The sequence below is a fragment of the Chelonia mydas genome, chromosome 2 (genome assembly GCF_015237465.2).
Source record: "Chelonia mydas isolate rCheMyd1 chromosome 2, rCheMyd1.pri.v2, whole genome shotgun sequence".
Classification (NCBI taxonomy): domain Eukaryota; kingdom Metazoa; phylum Chordata; order Testudines; family Cheloniidae; genus Chelonia; species Chelonia mydas.
In genome coordinates, this window is record NC_057850.1 from 257,258,345 (window position 1) to 257,277,903 (window position 19,559).

The window sequence follows — 19,559 nt, forward strand, 5'->3', positions numbered from 1 at the left end:
GGCCTTATTCTCTTCTACGAAGGAGTAGCCCCGCTGAGGTCAATAGAGTTAAACCGGTGGTGGTGACAAGGAGTCAGGCACAGCCGCTGAGACGCGCACGCACCCGGATGGTTTTGTTGCACTGCTAAACCCTTGTTCCTGTTGTGATTGTTCCCCTGGCTGGCTGTCGGGTTGCAGTGCCGGCAGCTGGCTCTGGGAAGCGGCGGCTGGCTCTCTTGCTGACTCCTAGGGGCAGTCCCCTGGCCTGAACTGGCTTGTGCTGGAGGGTGTCTCTGGCTGGTAACTCGCCAGAGTCTTGCATGTTACTTACCTGAGCACTGCCCTGTAAGAGGCAGCATCAGCGCAGGCAGGGCAGGGGCTGGCAAGGACGGACGCTCCCTGCCGGTCTCGGTGGATCAGCCAGGGCCCTGTATCTCTCTCTCCTCCTGTAGGACGTTGTGAACTGTGTTGGCGGGATGGGGGTGCTCCTCCCATTGCTGGACCAAGTGGCGGCCGAGGGAAAAGAATCGGAGGACAGCCAGGAAACCCACGACCTGGTTGGGCCAGAGCTGACGTCCTCGCGGAGTCGTCAAGGCATGCTCATCCCCCTGAGCAAGTCCTCCGGTGAGCGCAGCATCGGCCTGGCTATTGCTGGTAAAGCATGGGAGGGGGGCAGCGGGAGACCAGCTCCTCCACACGCTGCTGGAGCCCTGAAATTCACCTGGGCCATGTACCTACCTGTCCCTTGGGCAGCCAGCCCCACTCCCCCCTTGGCAATAAGAGCTGGTCCCTGGCTGACCCGTCTCGTCCCCTCCTGCAGAGGGCAGACTGGAGAATAATGGCGTGGCTGCGTTTCTGCTGCTGGTCAAGAACTTTATCCAGCATCACCCCGTGAACCAGGAGAGCCTGGTGCAGTGCCACGGGCCGGCAATCATTGGAGCTCTGCTGCAGAAGGTAAGAGACTTCCAGGGCCAGCCGGTCAGAGCCTCGGCCACCTAGGGAGCTAAAAAAGGTGGGGCTGAACCCAGGGCCTAACACATGGTGCATTAAAGCCAGCAGCTGGGCCACTGCGTGTGCCTGCAAAGGGGAACGTCCAATCGGGGAATACACGTAATGCCAGCAGTGCTGGCTGCAAGCCAGCTGGAACAAGCTATGATGGGTGACCTCTGCTCCCACTTGTTTCGCTAGGGTGTTGACTCTGGAGCATACTGATGGCTTGATCGCAGAGGAGTTGGAGAAATAAAGAGTATTTTATACATGTTGTGGGGACACCCAAACACGTATCCCTTTTACCCCTCGTGGTTAAGAGTTTATTCTCTCCTTCTCTCCCATCACCCGAAATGGCAAGTCCTCTGCTACCTTAAAGCCCCCTCTCTGGCTTAGGAAAACATCTGCCAGTCTTTCGTTGTGAGAGCTCTAACGCAGGTTCATTTTCTGTGGGTCACATGACTCGTAAGTCCCAGAATGCCGTGCGGCTGCTGGATGGAAATGGTGCCACTCACCCAGCTCTCATTGCTTTGCACTTGTCAGGTCTCCAGCCTCATGATGGACATGAACGTGCTGGTGGCGTTGCAGTCCCTGATGGAGCAGGTGGCTGCCGAGGGCCACAGCTTCCTGCTACACCTTCTGTACCAGTACCTGCTCTTCGACTTCCGCATCTGGAGCAAGAGTGACTTCGCTGTCCGGCTAAGTAAGCGCTGCTGGGGGTCTGCTTCCCAGCTGGGGCGGGGCTTGGCAGCTCACGGCTTCCCCCTGTGTGGGTCAGGATCGGCAGCCTCCTGGCCAGGGTGGTTTGGCCGAGAGCTTGCTCCATGTCCCGACTGTCCCTGCTTGCGAAATACGAGTACGTACTTAATCTTCTGGATGTGTCTGCTCTCCCCCTCTCTTTCCCCAATGTCTGCAGGTCACATTCAGCATTTATCGAGCACCATCAAGGACCACAAGCAGAGGAGCCGCAAGAAATACGGGGTCCAATACATCTTGGACTCCATTCGGACGTACTACGGGTGAGTTGTTAAAGGCTGGCTCGTGGCTTCCAGCTTGCCCCTGTTTGTCCCGCTGAGTTGGTTGAGCTGCTTTAACCCTTCAGTGCCTGGAGAAGAGGGGATGTCCTGGGGCAGCCCATGGGAAAGCTGAACCAGTTCCTTGGCTCCAGGCGGTCTGAGACGATGTTCTCTCCTGCCCGTTCTGCCCAGAGCCTGTCCATTTTTTCCCTCATCCAAGGGGCTTCCGCAGGCCAGTGGAGGCATGCGGTGGGGGGGGAAAGTGGGCAGCAGGTAACCCCCCCCAAGGTCGGTGAGGCTAGCCTGCTGCCCCGCCTCTTCCGCTTGAGGTCCCCACCCACCTGCCAGAACCCCGAGCGGCTGCCGCCCCCTCACCCCCCGCTTCCGTGGCCTGAGGAGCTCCGGCCGCCTCGCCACCCCTGACCTCCAGCTGGAGCAGAGCCCCCGCCGGCTTCAGGGGAGATGGGGAGCATGGGCGGGGTCACACCTGGGTTAGGGGAGGCTTAACCTCCCCTGGCCTTTGATACCCGCTGCCCATGGCAGGCTGTTCCGTGGGCGCTTCTCAAGGCTGGAGTAGAACTGACTCCCCGGTGGGGCTGCTTTGCCCCGTTCCTGCCAGTTCTGCTGCTGCTTTCGGAGTCCCCCTGGACGCTGTGATTCTCGCTCCGTCCCCTCCCCCGGTTCGCCCTACGGCTCTGGATTCCTGCAGCCTGAGAGTTCCTGTCCTGCACGCCCCGCTGGGCAGCTCTGGGACCAGGCCTGCCGCCGTTGGGGGCGAGGGGGGCTGGAGCCCTGTAGGGGGTGGCAGTATAAAGCGAAGCCAGGGGAGGCTGAGGAATGCTGTTCTCCCCCATTTCTGTATCCGGGCCACGCCGTCGGAGCCGCGTGTGCCCTTGGTGCAAAGTTGTCCCCCCCCCCTTTTCCCCTCGCAGCACTCATAAGGAGAAGCCGATTCCCACGGACGACGTGAAGACGGTGCAGATGTCCCTGTTCAGCCTGGTGAAGGATTTCCTCAGCAAGAGCTTCTCTGCCGACGAGATGCAAAGCGCCCTGAACTACCTGGCTGCGGTGCATGATGAACACCAGGTGTGGTGGGGCAGTCGGTGTTGGGAGAGGCACCACTAGAGGGCAGTGCCTTGTGGTTAAGGTGCAGAATTGGAACTCGGGGGTGCTAAGTTCATTGCCTGGCCTTGCCACAGACATCCCCGGATGACTCTTCGTTTCTCTGGGCTTCCATTTCCCATCTTTAAAAGGGGGGAGCGATCCTTTCTTCGTCCTGCCTGTTCAGACTGCAAGCTCTCCTGGGCAGGGGCTCTCTTACTATGGGTTTGCGCGGCACCTAGCGCTACAGGGCCCTGCTCTTGGCCGGAGCCCGTTGGCGCTACTGCAGTACAAATACTGCATCCTAACAGAGAGCTCAGAGGCAGCTGGGTTGTCCCAGAGGCGTGACGAACGGCAGCCGTGGCCTTGCCTTGAGAAGCGCCCGCTCCGGACCAAGCTGGAGCTGTGGCTGGAGTCAGCGGAGTGATGGCGTGGTGCTCGGGAGGACTCTGTGTTTTTGTGCTTGATCCAGCCCTGCAACCTGGGGTCTGGAAGCCAGGCTGTGTCCTTAGTGGTGTCCCTAAGGAAGATCCCTGACCCAGCTCGCTCGGGTGCAGCTGGGCTGGCCCTGGGTAAAACCGTGTGGGGGTGAGCGATAATCTGTAGGACATGGGGACGCACAGGGAGCTGACTGGCTAAGGGCTTTGTCTCACCGGCCGGTTAGTGCGCGGCAAGCTGGGGCGGGAATGTACAGCGCGCTACCAAGTGTCCGTGCGGACCCAGCTGCCGTGTGCTAGCGGGTCTGTCGTGCACTCGGACCTGCTGTGGTTTGCAAGCTGAGATCCGGGCGCACCACGGCCCTTCTAGCGCACGGCAGCAGGGTCCCCGTGGCCAGGTAGCGCGCAGCAAAGTCACCTGCTGTAGATTCACACGCCAGCTTGCCCTGCTTTAACTGTCCATGTAGACAAGCCCTCAGGAGCTGTTTTTCCAACCATAACGGCACCTTCGGCAACCCCCGTTACCATGAATATCCCACCTGAATCCCTGCCAGTCACTCGTCTGAGAGCCGGGGAGGCGTGGCTGTATCCTGAGGCCAGGCCGAAGGGTTGCTGGGTCTGGGGCGATGGCCAGTCGGGATACACGGGCCATCTCCGTCCAGGGGTGTAACTGCGTCCGTGGCCATTGCAGGTGTGTGGGGTTCTGGAGGTGATCCATAGCTTGCTGAAAGAACCGGCCTCCCAGGAGCAGCTCTACGCCTTCCTCTTTGAGTCGGGGAACGTGGAGATCCTGTTCTCGCTGCTCGTCCAGAGGAAGTTCTCAGACGAAGTACGGGAGAAAGTCTTCAAGGTGAGATGCGAGTCTTGGAGTCTGGCGTTGTCCGCGTCCTCCTGGCCTCCAGCACTAGGCCCCCCCACTGGCCAGTGCCCATGGTGGGTCCCCTCCCCTAAGGCCGGCGCTCACCCTCCCGCAGGTCCTGTACAAGATGCTGAAATACGAGAAGGCCCACGAGCGCAGCAAGTACCGCCTGAAGCTGAAGGACATCGGCTTCCAAGGGCTCATATCATATCTGAATGACATCCCGGTGTCCATGCTGCTCTTCCGGTGTCTCCTGGAGCAGGTCCTTGGCTCAGGTACGGCCCCTGCCTTGAGGCTGTGGCCCTGCTGCGTTACCCAGCCGGGCGCGAGCCACGTGGCTTAGGGGGCGTGTTGCTAAAGAGAGCCTGGGATTTATGGAGCCAGGGGTCAGCCATACGTTTCGGACCTGGGATCACCTGCCTGCAGCCGGTGGTCTCCACGGAAGGCAGGCTATGCTGTAGCCCGGGAAGTGTCCGTTAGGTCAGTGCGCTGCAGGGCCGCGTCCCACGCCCGGTCTTGCTTCTCATCCCCCGCAGACTCTCCCAGCTACAAGGACCTGATGGCTGTGGTGTACCTGTCCCACCGGGCGGAGCTGGCAGTCAGGCTGGATACCTGCCGGAAGGTAGGACTGTCCGGCGTGGAGCCCTCGGGGCCCGTGGAGCCGGCAGAGGAGCTATGCAGGCTTCCCTGACTGTGCACTGTTGCAGAGAGACGAGTCCACGTCACTCCCTGCACATACAGCCCCAGATGGGCTCAAACTTGGGCCTGGGGCATTAACCCATCGGGCCCCCAAGCCTCCTTAGTCAGCTGGCTCTGTCTCTTTATGTGCCCTCCAGGCCCCATGTCCCTGGAAGCTGTTGCCCTCCGAAGGCGGCTGGGTGTCCTCAGGAGCTGGCGTCTGTCACTGAGGCACTGCCCTGTCTCACACCGATTGGCCATGCAGCCCGTGCCCCGAGCAGATGCACCTGCAGGCTGACCTGCCATCTTGCCCTCTTGGTCAGGGCAGGGGCATAGTGGCAGAGCCGTGAGCTGCCCTTGTTCCATAGACAGACAGACGCCGTCCGTCTGTAGGGCTAAATGCAGACACCCTGGATTACATCCCCTGTTGGTCTCAGCAGGGCTGATGGTGTCCCTAGATCCCTCGCACCGCGCAGTCCTGGGTGACCGTGCTCAGCGGAGCCAGGCTTGACCCCATCTCTCCACTTCCCTCCCAAGAGTGGAGAGTGGGGAGAGATGCTGATTAGCAGGAGCTGGAGCCATATGGGGTGGGAAGCCAGCTGAGCGGCTGGCTGGCTGCCGTGGAGACCCTTTGAGGCAGCGGCCAGCCAGTGTCACGAGAAGGGCTGGCCGGGGAAGGAGCCGCGGAGCTGACAAGGGTCCAGCTCCGCGTGATCAAAGGCTTGCAGCCCTCCCTTGACGTCCCTGCCTCAGAACTCGGAGCCGTCCCCAGCGTGCCGCCGCAAAGGGGCGGAGGAACCGAAGGGCCGAACGCGTCCCTATGGTGGTGGCTCTTGGTCTCTGCTGGATCGGTTTCAGCTGCTCACCAGATCTGGGGTTGCGGGGGATTAGTCCCCGCGGGCCTGTGGGTGTCTGAGCAGGTACTTGGATGCTGCGCTGCTGGGGCCGTACAAGTACCTAGTGAGGTGAACGGAGCTCTGCTCAAGGACTGCGGGCGTGGCTCGGGCCGTTGCATCCTTGCTGCTGGAGCCAGGCCAGCGGAGAGCATGGGGGCTGTAGATGTGGGAGCCCCGATTTCTGGGCTGAGGAGCGTCAGGCGTGACCCCTCTCCTGACCGCACGTGAGGCCCTCTAAGGAGGATTCCCCTGCCCCATGGTGGGCCGTCTTGAGGGGTGCGGGAAGCAGTGGGCAGGCCCGGCGCCCTTTGTTAACCCAGTCTTGCCTGAACCGTGAGGGCTAGTCACTAGTGGACGTTGGGCGAATCCTTGTTTGCCCCAGTAAAGGCGGGCGAGTGGATTGTGCAGCTGAGTGCCCTGGCGCTCGTGCCAAAATCCTCCCCCTCCGACGGGCACGGGGAGTGGGAACAGGTCTGGTCGGCCACGCTGATCCGTGACGTGCCCCATTCTCTCTTCTCCCCGCCTGCAGCTCTTCCACCTGATCTACTCCCAGCACGACATGGTGAGGCAGCTGGCGAAGCTGGCCGGCTGGCAGGACACGCTCACTAAGCTCTACGTCAAGGAGTCGTACGAGTCCCGCCAGCACAGTCTGAGCGGCTCTGCTAACGGGAGCTGTCTCGGCCTCCTGAAGCTCTCGGAGCATGGGGGCAAGGAGTCGGGCAGCGAGGCCGGGAAGGAGCGGCTGGACAGCACCAGCCATGCCCTGGCAGACCTTCAGGACCTGGACGTCTTCCTGCCGGTGGGCTTCGAGGCCTCTGACCACGAGCTTTCCGAGGGCTTCTCGGACCACTCCATCTCCCCGACCGGCGGCTCCAAGCCCTTCCGCTCCTATAACTTCAAATCCTTCGACTCCTTGGACCGCACCAGCCACTCCTCCTCCTCCAACACTATCGACGTCCCCAGCCAGGGGGAGACCCCCTCCACCGACGCCCACCAGTTCGACGGCGTCTACCACCCGCTCTCGCCCTTCTGCATGTCGCCCTTTGACCTCGGCCTCGACCTGGCCAGCACCTGCTCTACCGCCACGGTGGAGAGCGGCAACCAGACGCCGGGGAGCTTGCCAGGGACCCCCTCCCCTCTGGAGTACTTCAAACCTTTCCCGGGCACGCGGGCTCGCAAAAGCTCCAGCCTCTCCAACGTCCTGGATGAAAGCAGCTACCAAGAGACTCTGGCCAGCGATGACGTCTCCAATACCAGTAACCCCCAGGTAAGCTGCTGCCCCCCATGGCCGGCAAAGGAGCCGCTCTCCCGCTGGGGCCCATGTTGAGAGCATCCAGAGGGGAGGCAGCAGTGGATGAGCAGGGATGCCGCTGTCTGCAGTAAGAGGGGTTCACGTCGATAAAATCGGGACATCTGGTCACCCTACAAGACCATGCCCGCTGGCAGCTGGCCTTCCCAGATGAAAGATGCCAGGGTATCTCTGCACCCCTGAATGCACTAGACCGCCCTTTGTTGTTCACCTGTAAACCAGGTTCCCCCCTCTCCCCGCCGTTCACCCCTTCCTGTTAATATTTTTCCTCCAGTCCCCACCATCTCTTCATCAGCATTTGATTCTGTGCAAACAGCCACCCACTGCGAGATGCACAGGATGCACCAGTAAGCCAGGGAGAGAAGTCTCTTGGCTCCAGCGAGACCCCTCTTAAGATGTGCCTGGCTGACCTGCCGTTAACTCCAAGTCTTTAAGAACAAAATGTCCAGTCTAGACACACACGTCTCCTTGCGTGTTATCTGCACACACGTGTCCCAAAGATTCTGCTGCCCAGTGTGACAGGCTGTAAATGACACTCTTCGCTATCTACATAGTAACGCACTGGACCCAGAGGATCCCTGTCACCTATATGCCCCCTGGTGCCCTCTGCCAGCTGGCATCAAGAGATCCTTGGGTCATGGCCCTCTGTCCCTAGATGCCCCACTCCCAATCCCACCCCCATCATGTCCGAGCAGGACCGTTGTCTCCACCAGGGGGCACTGCGTCCGCCATCCCCTCTAGGAGAAGCCCATGGGGAGTGGACCAGCTGTTCAGATCAGCATGTGTTTTCCGCCTCTCCCCCCATCTCAGCAAACGCCGGAGGAGGAGCTGTGCAACCTGCTCACCAACATCATCTTCTCGGTGACCTGGCGCGGGGTGGAGGGCTGGGACGACGCGGCCTGGAAGGAGCGCGGGCAGGTCTTCTCCGTCCTCACCAAACTGGGCACAGCCTGCGAGCTGGTGCGGCCGCCGGACGAGATCAAGCGCAGGTGGGTGCTGGCAGAGCGGCAGGCTTCCTCCTGCCTGGTGGGCTCTGGCCAGCTTGGGGGAGGGGTTTGGGAGGTGGAGAAATAGGATTAGAATCAGGCCCACAGGTGTGTGACCCTTCGCCCCGTCCCCCTCAGCTGGGCCAGAGGGCCCAGGATCCTGGCTGCCAACATGCCCGAGCTTGTGGGTTTCTGGCAAGTTGGCCCCTCGCATGGGGGCAGCTCACTGCCAGGCCCTAAGGGCACCTGGCCTGTCGGCCAAAGGAGCTGCTTCATTTTACCCCTTCGGAGCCAGGGCCCTGCCCTGCCCCCACACCTGCCCATTTCTCTTCCCCATTCGCACCTTGGAGGGCGTGGGCTTGTGAAAGTGACGCGTCAAAGGTAGTTGTCCTGGCTAGCAACCCCCTGCTAGTCCAGCCCTGCACCCCCGTGCCCAGCCTGTGTCCTTTGCTCCCAGCCAGCAGGCTCACGCCATCACAGCCTTCCACCCCCATGCCCAATCAGGCCCAGGCCGCTCGCTCCAGACCCACACCCCCCTGCGATCCCAGCTGTGGACCTCACCCACTCACTCCTGACCTGTCCTTTCTATTCCACTCCTGGGCATCGCATGTGTCTGATGAGTGGGGTGCATTTCATGATGTCCCCGCACACATCAGGAGCAGGCCCCTCCCCATCCCTCAAATGCCTTACACTTGCCACCTGGGCATAGACCTGAACTTGGGCATCTTTGTAGAGGGGAAAAGCCACTAACCCCTACCCCTCTGTTTCCTTGAAATAAGGAGCTTCCCAGTCTCTTCACAAGTGTCAGAGCCCAGGGTAATCCCGGGTTGGGGCACTGCAGAGCACAAGGCCCTGAAACGCTCCCAGAGGGGCGGGTGCTTTGCAGAGAAACTTTGGTCTTGGGCACCTGCTTCCCGTGGCTGATTTGCTGGCCTGGGGCTTGTGAGACGTGAGTTCAATTCCCACCTCTGGCGCCACCTGCCTGCGGGACCTTGGGCACGTCCCTTAGCCTCTCCGTCCCTCAGTTCCCCATCTGTAACATGGGGATAACAGCGCTGTCCCACCTCGCAGCAGGTGGAAGATTCTGAAGCGCTCAGATACTGTATGAATGGGGGTCCCAAAGAGAGAGAGGCTGCGTGACCAACACGATATCCGGTAGCTGCTAACAGCGTGCGGGGCTACCTGGAGTCCCCCGCTCGGCGCGGGAGGATGAGTGGGTTATTCCCTAGAGCAGGCAGTGCCATCGGATGCCTCACACCCCCCCTCCCCTGCGTGCGCGCGCACACACATGTGTACACACACGCGCGCACACTCTCCCTGTCTCTCTCTTGCAGCCTCCTGGAGATGATGTTGGAATCGGCCCTCACGGACCTCAAGGAGTCGGCCCCAGCCACTTTGCCCAGCCTCACCCAGAACGCGCTCAAGTTGCTGAGGCTCCTCCAGGACTTCCTGTTTTCCGAGGGACACAGCAACCAGGCCCTGTGGAGCGAGAAGGTCCGCGCTGGTGCCTTGGCAGGCCTGGCGGGGGGTGAAGGTGGTCTTGCCGCTCTGCTCCCTGGGGTAGCGTCGCGCCGACGGGCAGAGGGCTTGTCGGCTGCTGGCCATGTACTGCCGCAACAGAGCCGTGGGTCTCTCTCTTTCCCTCCTGCCGCGGTTCGTTGGCTGCCATCCTTTTGGGGTCACTGCTTTGCCTCTGGCTCTCCTATTAAATACCCTGCCCTGGGATTCCTGTTCCCGTCCAGAGGCCGGGGAAGCCAAGCACGGGGCCTGGGAGGGTGAGCTCCGTCGCTGACCTTGCTGGGAGGGGTCACTCTGCCCTTTCTGTGGCTGCAGATCTACGAGGGGGTGAACAGCCTGCTGGACAAGCTGGGGGTGTGGTACCACTTGGCCAACGGGACCTCGGACCTGAAGGAGATGGCTCAGATCGGCCTGCACATCCTCATCGGGTACAGCGGGCTGGAGGAGGCCCAGGTGAGGCGCCTGCGAGACCCAGGTGGCTGGGGACCCCGACTGGCCTCGTTAGGGGCACCCTGAGGGCTCCCCTTCTCTCTGTGGGGAGGGGCTGGGCTCTCAAGGGAAGTGGGAGGGCCGGGGGAGAGGGAGAGGCCGGAAAGGAGAGGAATCGGAGAGGCTCTGAGGGCCCCAAAACTGCAGTATTTCTCCCCCCGCCCCCATGCTGGGATGAGCCTGGGGGTGTAACAGCCTCTCCCCTGCCCCCCCCACCCCTCTTTGCACCCACCAGCTGCACTCGCTGGCCTACGTCAAGCTCCACAGCCTGCTCCAGACGGCCTCGGCCCCCAAGGAGGAGGAGGCCTGCTACCTGCTGGGCAAGCTGGAGAGTCCCCTGAGCCGTGCGCTGCAGCCCAAGTCGGAGGCCTTCTCCTGGCTCCTGCCCATCATCCGCACGCTGCTGGACCAGTGCTACGACACGCTGCAGCTACAGCGCCTGCTGCCCTCGCTGCCCCCCACCAACGGCAGCCCCACCTTCTACGAGGACTTCCAGCTCTTCTGCACCACGCCCGAGTGGAGGGCCTTCATCGAGAAGCACGTGGGTGCTGCCGGGACAGGGGCCCCTCGGGGAGGTCACCATTGCGGGAGGAGGGAGCACTGCGTGGTTATAGCTGGGGGGGGGGCGCGTCAGACGCGGGCTCTGTCTCTGGCTGTGGTGCTGTGCGTGTCCATGGGGAATCTCTTCGGACGACACGCTCAGCCATGGATGCCGACAGCCAAGCCCTGAACCAAGGGGGGATGGTGTAAATGTTGGGAGAATGGGCATGGGCGGGAGGGTGCCCAGCGGGGCTGTTCATGGGCATAGGAGATCTGACCAGCTGCAGGCCAGAGAGCAGAGCTATCGAAGGGCAGGGACCTGCGCAGAGGCTCTGGGTGCCTCTCAGGTCGGCTGGGTCTGAGCAGGGCTAGGAGCTGTCCCAGCTCTGAGACTGACCGAGCCAAGTCAGGACAAAAATCATTTTTGTTGCCCTCCGCTGGGCTCGGAGGGCAACAAAAATGATTAGGGGGCTGGAGCACATGACTTATGAGGAGAGGCTGAGGGAACGGGGATTGTTTAGTCTGCAGAAGAGAAGAATAAGGGGGGATTTGATAGCTGCTTTCAACTACCTGAAAGGGGGTTCCAAAGAGGATGGTTCTAGACTGTTCTCAGTGGAGGCAGATGACAGAACAAGGAGCCATGGTCTCAAGTTGCAGTGGGGGAGGTCTAGGTTGGATATTAGGAAAAAAATTTTCACTAGGAGGGTGGTGAAGCACTGGAATGGGTTACCTAGGGAGGTGGTGGAATCTCCTTCCTTAGAGGTTTTTACGGTCAGGCTTGACAAAGCCCTGGCTGGGATGATTTAGTTGGGGTTGGTCCTGCTTTGAGCAGGGGGTTGGACTAGATGACCTCCTGAGGTCCCTTCCAACCCTGATATCCTATGATTCTAAGTCCCATTACACCCGTATGTTAAACGGGGGTGGGGGTGGGGGAGGGTAACAATATTTATGTAGCTTGCCAGGGATTTGAGGATAAAGTGCTCAGATACTGCAGTGATTTTGGGGTGGGGGGGAGTGGGAGAGGGGATACATTCACCTAAATAGATTACAGATGGGGAAACTGAGGCAAGGATCATATGCTCTACTGGGGGGTCATGCAGCGAATCCACATCTCAGCTGGGAGTTCCTGGCCTCCCAGTCCCGTGCGCTCACTGCTCGACCTCGCCCGGTTCTAAGGCAGCGTCCCAGAAAATACGTCCTCACCCGCTCGTCCTGGCCGCCGCCGTTCACGGGCTCTCTCCCCTTGGCAGGTACAGCCCATGATGGCGCAGTTTGAAATCGACACGTTCGCCAAGAGCCACGACCACATGTCCAATTTCTGGAACTCCTGCTACGATGCCTTGATGAGCAGCTCCCTGCGCAGGGAGAGGGAGAAAGAGGAGAGCAGGAAAAAGTTCCAGGTACGTGTGGTCAGCTGTTCAAAACACAGACACACCCCCACCCCTCGGGGCTCCGGAATTACAGCCAATATAACTCGGCCAAACACAAACCGTGGGGGCTGAAACAGCCCGCGCCGGGTGTCTCCTCCGAGCTGAATTTCTTTGGCACGTCTTCCCCCAAAACCCTGATCCGTGGTGCCATGTCTCCTCCCGGGGGAGACCCGTGTGGTTGCATGCCCCACACCCCCAGTCCCACCTCATTCTCTGCCCCTGCTAGGAGCTGATTCTGGAGCCGGTGATAAAGCGCTCCAAGTACGAACACATCCGGCACGTGAACGTCCTGAAGCAGGTCAACAACCACCACAGTGTCGTCCTGAAGCAATGGAAGGCCCTGCGCCGCCTGCTGACCTCGCAGCGCTCTGCCTGGGCTGACCGGTCAGGAGTTAACGCTCCCTTTGGGCTGCGGGAGGGGATGCTGCCCAGGGCCCTCTCCAGCTCAGCGCTTATGGGGCAGCCCATGCTTGGGGCTGCTGGATCCTCCGGGTTTAGCAGTATCGTTGCTTTCCCCCACCCCCGCCGGAGGAATCCCGCGCCGTGGCCCTAGCCTGGCTTCCTGCCCATTGTGGGGGGTGGTTCCCACGGTGGGGGGGGCGATTTTCATGGCCAGCACTGCACAGCCCCGGAGCTTGCCGCGGCCATGGCCCGCTGCGCCCTGCCCGCTTGCAGAGCGGCTGCCGGAGTCAGACAGAAAACAAAGGGAGCTCAGCCGCTAGCCCCGCCCACTGTGGCAAAGCCACGCCTCCCCCGGTTGGAACCAGGCAACAGCTGTTCCTGGCCCTCCCGCGTTTTCTGTGCCCCTCTCCACCCCGGTTTGCCTAGTTATTTTCACGCTGCCTCCTGCTTTCTGCCCTGTGGCTCCCAGGCTGAAGGCATGATGGGGTGTGGTAGAAACTTCCCCCGTGGCCGCTCTCGGAGGCAGCTGGGCCCTGGTCCAGCATGTCCTCGGCTCAGTGTAGAGTCCTCGTAGTCCCTGCTGCAAGGGGGGACTCTGTCAGCCAACACCTCGCGAGCCCAGGCTGTTCTGTGGATCAGGCTGCATTGCCCCATGCTGACTCCAGCTGCCCCCCTTCCAGTTCCCAACTTCGGGGTGCTCGGGGCTCGCTCACTTTTCTCTCTCCCCCTCCCCTGCAGAAACCCCCCAGAGATTCACTGGAAGCTGTCGAGTGCCGAGACCTACTCCAGAATGAGGCTGAAGCTGGTCCCCAACTATAACTTCGACCGCCACATGGAGGCTAGCGCCCTCCGGGACAACCTAGGTGAGCGGGGCTCGCGGCGTGGGGATGGGGCCTGTGCGCGTGGGTCAGAGCCTGGCTCTGCCAGCTCGCTGCTGTGCAGTCAGCTGAAACGCCGACAGACCCCCATGGGCGGGATCGAACCTGGGACCTCCGAAGCTTAGTGTATGAGCCTCTACTGCATGAGCTAAAAGCCACATGCCTCTTAGCCAAGGCTGTAGCAGGCTCTTCAATCTGTAGCTAGGCTAGGTGCCGCTAGAGGGGGACAGAGCGCCACACCGAGCAGGGTTTTCATGTAGAGGGATTTAATGTACATTTTGGAGGAAGTGGGGGCCGGACCCCACCTCTGCCTGCAGAAATAAAACCTAGATCAGGGCCCCTCAGCCGCGGGGCGCCAGGGTGACTGTCTAGGAGCCATGCTTAGCCTGGCGTCTCCAGTTTAGTCTCTGTCCGTTTCAGGGGCGGATCATTCTCACAGCCCTGCGGAGCCTCTGCCGCTGGCCGTGGCCAAGGAGGCGAAAGTGAGCGAGCTGGGGGATGACCAGCTGGCGGAGGAGGACCTTGAGTTCTTGGACAATCAGTGAGTCTCTCCTGGGCGGCTCTGTGCCCTGGGTTGCTGTTCGGGCCCTTGCTGGGCGCAGGAACTAAGTGTGTCCTGCAGCGGAGGGATACGTTGCCTCGGAGGCTTGCGACTGAGTCTTCCCGCGCGTCTCGGTGTCGCCCTGCGTGGCCCCCTTCTCGGGGAGGAGGCAGTTCGGACTTCCCGGCCAATTCAGTCCTTGGCTTTTCTGCTGAGATTATCAGGGGGCCAGTCACGGCCTTCAAACAGCCATTGCCTGGTAACCGTTCTTGGTCCAGGACTGTCACAGGCGGGATTTGAACCAGCAGCCTTTATATTGTGAGCTCCTGGGGTAGAGACCACATCCCCCGAGTCTATTAGAGCAGGGCCACGATCCTGACTGGGACCTCTGGCCACTAGCACAATAGAGTTGTGAGAGGTGCTATATCCCCTCACATGTTCCCCAAGCCATCCGTCCCCCTTCGCCTGCCTGGGCCCTGGCCCCATCTCACCCTTCTCTCAGCTAACACAAGTCCAGACCCCTCCAAGTTCCTCCTTGGTACTGTAGCGCCAGGAGGCGCTCTGCACACCGCTCAAGCTGGTACTCCTGGAAGCTGGTAGGTTTTTCCCTGGCGAGGGTGCAGGGAGAGTCACCGAGCTGCCCGGGGTTAGCTGAGCAGCAGTGAGCGTCACGGGAAGGCCAGTGGGCGCCTAGATATCTTCTCCCATTGCTGGGAGCAGAGCACGCGGTATGGCATACGGCCCCGACCAGCGCAGGACGCCAAAGGCGACCTCTGTTCTGTAACCAGCCGGTCCCACGCCCCATATTGGACGACTGTGTGCGGGGAGGGAGGCCGTGGGCCGTAAGAGGGGTGCGCACGGGCGGGACATCCTACCCATTAGGGCTCTGCTGCCCCGATCTCTTCCAGGGCTGAACCCAAAGAGCAGAGCCAGAGGGAGAAGCTGGTGATCTCCGAGGACTGCGAGCTCATCACCATCGTGGCGGTGATCCAGGGCCGGCTGGAGGTCACCACGCAGCACATCTACTTCTACGACTGCAGCAGCGAGAAGGAGGAGACGGAGGAAGGTACCGGAGCTTGCCCATGCCCGCCCCCTTCTGCCCTGCGTCGCACCCGCTGATACCAAAGGCTGCCTGCCCCGTCCTCTCACTGCCGCGCTGCTGTTAGATCACTCGTTAATCTCGTTACTAGCGTTGCATGAGAGCAGCACCTATTGGCCCATGCTGCTAGGCACTGGATGTACATTTCAGAAGAGACCGTCCCTGCCCCAAAGAGCTCACAGACGAAGGGGACTCAGGCAGAAGATGGGGAAACTGAGTCACGGGGGTTAAGTGACTTGCTCTGGGTCATGCTGGGAGTCTGTGGTGCAGCTGGGAATTGAGCCCAGATCTCCTGAGTCCCAGTCCAGTGCCTTAACCTGGAGGCTGGCTTGGCTCGGGGGTTAGCCCAGCACTGAGCTCATGGGGGACATGGGGGAGCGGGTGAGGGCTGGAAGCCTGCGCTGGGTCTCCCTGGTGTGACGATTGCTGGCTGAGATGGGTCAGTGTCTAGGATCAGTGTGGCCCCCGCGGCGCTGGGAGCTGTCCAGCTACGGAGGTGCCTGCGTATAGGAGGGGGAGTAACAGCTGGCCTGCCTTCTGCCCTTTCACCAGGGATCGGCTATGACTTCAAGCGCCCCCTGTCTCAGCTCCGGGAAGTGCACCTCCGCCGTTACAACCTCCGCCGGTCGGCGCTGGAGTTCTTCTTCATCGACCAGGCCAACTACTTTGTCAACTTCAAGAAGAAGGTTCGCCCTGATCCCCTCTGCTCTCCTAGACCAGGGGCCGCTACCCAGCCCCGGGGGCGTCCCCGCTTCTCTTGGGAAGCTGGTGTCACCCTTCCCGGAGCGTCGGTGCCCAGCTCAGCCCCCAGCACGGTGCTGGGAGGCGCTGGGCTGCCGATGGTGCAATGTTGGAGACACAAAACAAGGTCCTGGCCCCGTGTGGTGAGAGCCTGGGGCACGTTGCTATCTGAGGAATTGTGCTCTGGTGACCTGAATTCCAGGGGGGCATTGACTGAGGGGGGGTAAGACAGGAAGTCAAGCGTCACTGGTGCAAGAGGCCTGATGCAGGGTGATGGGCAAAATGGCCTTTCATACAGAGCTTCTAAAGTGGACGGAGCTCAGCCAAGAAGGGGGGTGGTATGGGATGGAGGGAGCTGTGTGTGTGATCCCGTAGTACTCCCGGCCCCCTCAGCTTTTCCAGCCTCCCTCCCCGTGCAGGGAAATCAGGGCAGCCGCCCCCGGCCGGCATGTTCCTATTTCTGTTGATCACTTGTTGAAGGGGAAATAGCCGAGAGGTCTCCGGGGTCTTGCTTTCTCCTGTCCCCACCCGGGACGCTGGGCCAGGTGGCTGCTTCCCTCCTGTTCCGTTCCCCCAGCGCTCGTGCTCCACCGTTTCATGTCAGGTGCGGCGAGGGGCGTCATTTCCAGCTCTGTCGGATGTCCCTGTGCTGTATCCGATCGGGCTAATTCGCTCAAAGTACCAGTGTAGCCGTGGCGGGCAAGGGGCTGGCTGCCTGGGTACGATCCCATCCTGGGACCCTAGACACAGCTAGTCCCTCACGTCGCCCTGGCTACACTTCGGTTGCTCTCTGGCATGATCCAAGCTGGCATCCGTAGCTGAGCTTACGGAACTGTCTGGCTTCACGCATCTCTCCCTGCCGCGTCTCTCCTGACCGTGACGCACAGGGGCTGGAGCCTTCTTAAGAAGGGAATTGCGCACCCATCTGATTTAGGATTGAATTCCTTAGACTGGATCTTTTGCTGGTGTAAATCAGCGTGGGCCCCTTGATTTCATTGCTGATTTACACCGGGGGAGAGGGGTCTGGCCCTTGGACGGCTCTCTCTTTCACGCGGTTTGTTCATGTCTGTTAGGTAGGGGTCCCCAGCCCCTACTGCAAGAGCAGGCCAGATCTCGTGGAGAGGCGTGATTTTTTTGCTAGAGCAGGGCATTGGGAGAGCTGGATTCTGTCAGCTTCCAGTGTCTGACATGGGGCAAGTCATCGCCCCTCTGTGCCTCAGTTTCCCCATCTGTAAAATGGAGAGAGAGATCCTGATCCCCCCGACCCCCTGGATCAAGTGCTTTGAGGCTCTGGAGAAGAGGCGCTCTGGCAATGCGAAGCCTTGTTTGAGGGCAGGCTGGACGCTGTACCTGAGCTCCCTTTGAATGCTTCATGCACCTGGTTTTGTCCCCGCAGGTTAGAAATAAGGTGTATTCCTGTATTCTCGGCCTGCGCCCACCCAACCAGATCTACTTCGGCAGCCGGTCGCCCCAGGAGCTGCTGAAGGCCTCAGGACTGACTCAGGTGCCATTAGCATCTTCTTCCGGCCTCCTCCTCCTCCCAGCGTCACCTCTCTCTCCTCGAGAGCAGCGTGTGTCCGTCGGGGCTGCCTCGTAGCCAGGCAGAGTGCTGGGCAAACTTCCCCGCAGCCTCTCGGCTCTGCCAGAGCTCCTGGGGCCCACTCCTCTGTCCCAGCCCCGGGCCCCTTGGAGCAGGGCTTGTCAGCTGTGCCCAGCTGGGTCATGGTTCTGAGATCCGCCCAGGTTGCACGGCACCCACCTCATTTCATTCGGGGCGTGGTCTGGGCTGTGAGCCCAGCCCTGCGAAGGGAGAGGCCCCGGCCCTGGCTCACTGGGGGACCGAGCACGGGCTTGGGTCGCTCGGGGTGTCGCAAAGGGAAAGTGAGCGCCGCCCCACTGCGGGGTCCCACTCCTGCTGCGGTTCATCGTGCTCTGGGGCAGAATGGGTACCTGAGGGGTTAAATAGCCAGAGGGCGAGGTCAGGCATGGCCAGCTGCTAGCATGGCCTCCCCCAGGTGCAGGCCACTGGGTTGTGATGGCAGGGTGGGGGAGAATCCATGGGATGAGTTTCCCTGGTAAGGCCTGAGGCCTGACTTTCCATCCTCACTGGTTAGATGAGCAGCCTGGGTCTATGCTGCTCCCCGCGAGGGTCCTCCCCCAACCCCCAGCGTGGCAACTCCCATCCCCCGCCCTGCAGAGTCTGCTCCCCAGCCATATCCTCCCTGCTGTCCCAGCCAGCCCCGCCCCATGCAGCGACTTCCATGGGGTGACCATGTGTCCCGTTTTGGCTGGGACAGTCCCCTGCTCTCCTGAGTCCTCCCTCCCACATGGGGCTGGCATCACCGCTCGCTCCTGCCCCCCGCACATTCTTCCACACCTTGCTTGGGGTTGCACCCGACTTTCCTGGCAAAATTGGGCATTTGTCCCGTTTGCAACGGATCAGCTGGCAAGAGCAAAGGGGGCAAAGGCACAGTTTTGCCAGAAAAGTCGGGTGCAACCCCAAGCAAGGTGTGGAAGAATGTGCGGGGGGCAGGGGCGAGCGGTGATGCCAGCCCCATGTGGGAGGGAGGGCTCAGGAGAGCAGCTCGGGCCGGGCTGGCCCTGCATGGGTGAGTGGCAGGGGGCTTGGGCCGACCCATGGGAGGGGTGAGATGGGCCTCAGGCTGGCCCTGTGGCGTATCCCATTTTCGCTTTGGGAAAATACGGTCACCCTATGCCATCCCACTCCCACCCCCCATGCAGCGACTCCGCTCCTGCTCCCCTAGCCGGAGCCACCCCCTCTGCCCCTGCCGTCCGCAGGGCCTGTTTCAGCCCCGCCATGTCTGTTTCAGAAATGGGTCTACAGGGAGATCTCCAACTTCGAGTACCTGATGCAGCTGAACACGATTGCGGGGCGCACCTACAACGACCTGTCGCAGTACCCCGTGGTGAGTATGCCCGCCAGGCCCTTCCCCTCAGCCTTCCTCCGCCGTCAACGGTCTGTCCTGGGGCCGGCAGGCGGACGGAGACGGGGTGCTCAGAGCAGCCCCCACGACATTCCTTCCGGGGCTGTCTGTTCTCCACGCTCCCTCCCTGGGCTGGCAGCATGGCGTGGGCCCCCAGCCTCAGCCCAAGTCCGGCTCTCACTAGCCTGGTGACGGTATTAGCAAGCCACCCTTCACCTTGCAGGGACGCTCCCTGCGTGCTTTCCACGGGGTTATGAAGGGATTGGTAGAGGCGTTAATGATTGGCTAACGAAGCATGATAGAGCCCAGCAGGTGCTTGGTCACTCCCAGCCGTCTCTGGCACCCTGGCATCATGTCTCCCCCTGTAAGAGTCCGGAAGGCCCACTGGACCAACCCAGCCCACCCCAGCGGCGCGGCCGCTAACACGAGCCCTGTGCTCCTAGGGAAAACTGCCCATTCTGCCACTCCCCTGTTGTCTGTCTGGCCGCGGGCGGCACTAGGGTTTGAAGACCCGGCAGCAGGCTGGGCTGGGTAAGGAGTTGGCAGGCATCTGACAGGCCTCTCCCCTCCGTAGTTCCCTTGGATCCTGCAGGACTACGTCTCCGAGGCGCTGGACCTGAGCGACCCGGACATGTTCCGGGATCTCTCCAAGCCCATCGGGGTGGCCAACGAGAGACATGCCAAGGATGTGAAGGAGAAGTGAGTGCACGTCCCAGGCAGCTCGAGGG

At 61.3% G+C, this 19,559-nt stretch overlaps 1 protein-coding gene across 1 annotated transcript in view; it reads left to right on the forward strand.

Moving 5' to 3' along the window:
* Window positions 1-19,559, forward strand: part of NBEAL2 (neurobeachin like 2) — a 111,482-nt gene that overhangs the window by 71,614 nt on the left and 20,309 nt on the right. The window contains 24 exon segments of the mRNA XM_037891295.2: window positions 432-603; window positions 800-933; window positions 1,510-1,669; window positions 1,883-1,985; window positions 2,915-3,068; window positions 4,212-4,370; window positions 4,495-4,654; window positions 4,916-5,001; window positions 6,483-6,577; window positions 6,789-6,888; window positions 6,891-7,220; window positions 8,073-8,251; window positions 9,583-9,742; window positions 10,082-10,219; window positions 10,491-10,796; window positions 12,046-12,195; window positions 12,452-12,609; window positions 13,366-13,490; window positions 13,926-14,046; window positions 14,955-15,112; window positions 15,698-15,831; window positions 17,283-17,390; window positions 18,718-18,813; window positions 19,406-19,530. Of these exon segments, the coding sequence (XP_037747223.1) occupies window positions 432-603; window positions 800-933; window positions 1,510-1,669; window positions 1,883-1,985; window positions 2,915-3,068; window positions 4,212-4,370; window positions 4,495-4,654; window positions 4,916-5,001; window positions 6,483-6,577; window positions 6,789-6,888; window positions 6,891-7,220; window positions 8,073-8,251; window positions 9,583-9,742; window positions 10,082-10,219; window positions 10,491-10,796; window positions 12,046-12,195; window positions 12,452-12,609; window positions 13,366-13,490; window positions 13,926-14,046; window positions 14,955-15,112; window positions 15,698-15,831; window positions 17,283-17,390; window positions 18,718-18,813; window positions 19,406-19,530 (3,611 nt within the window).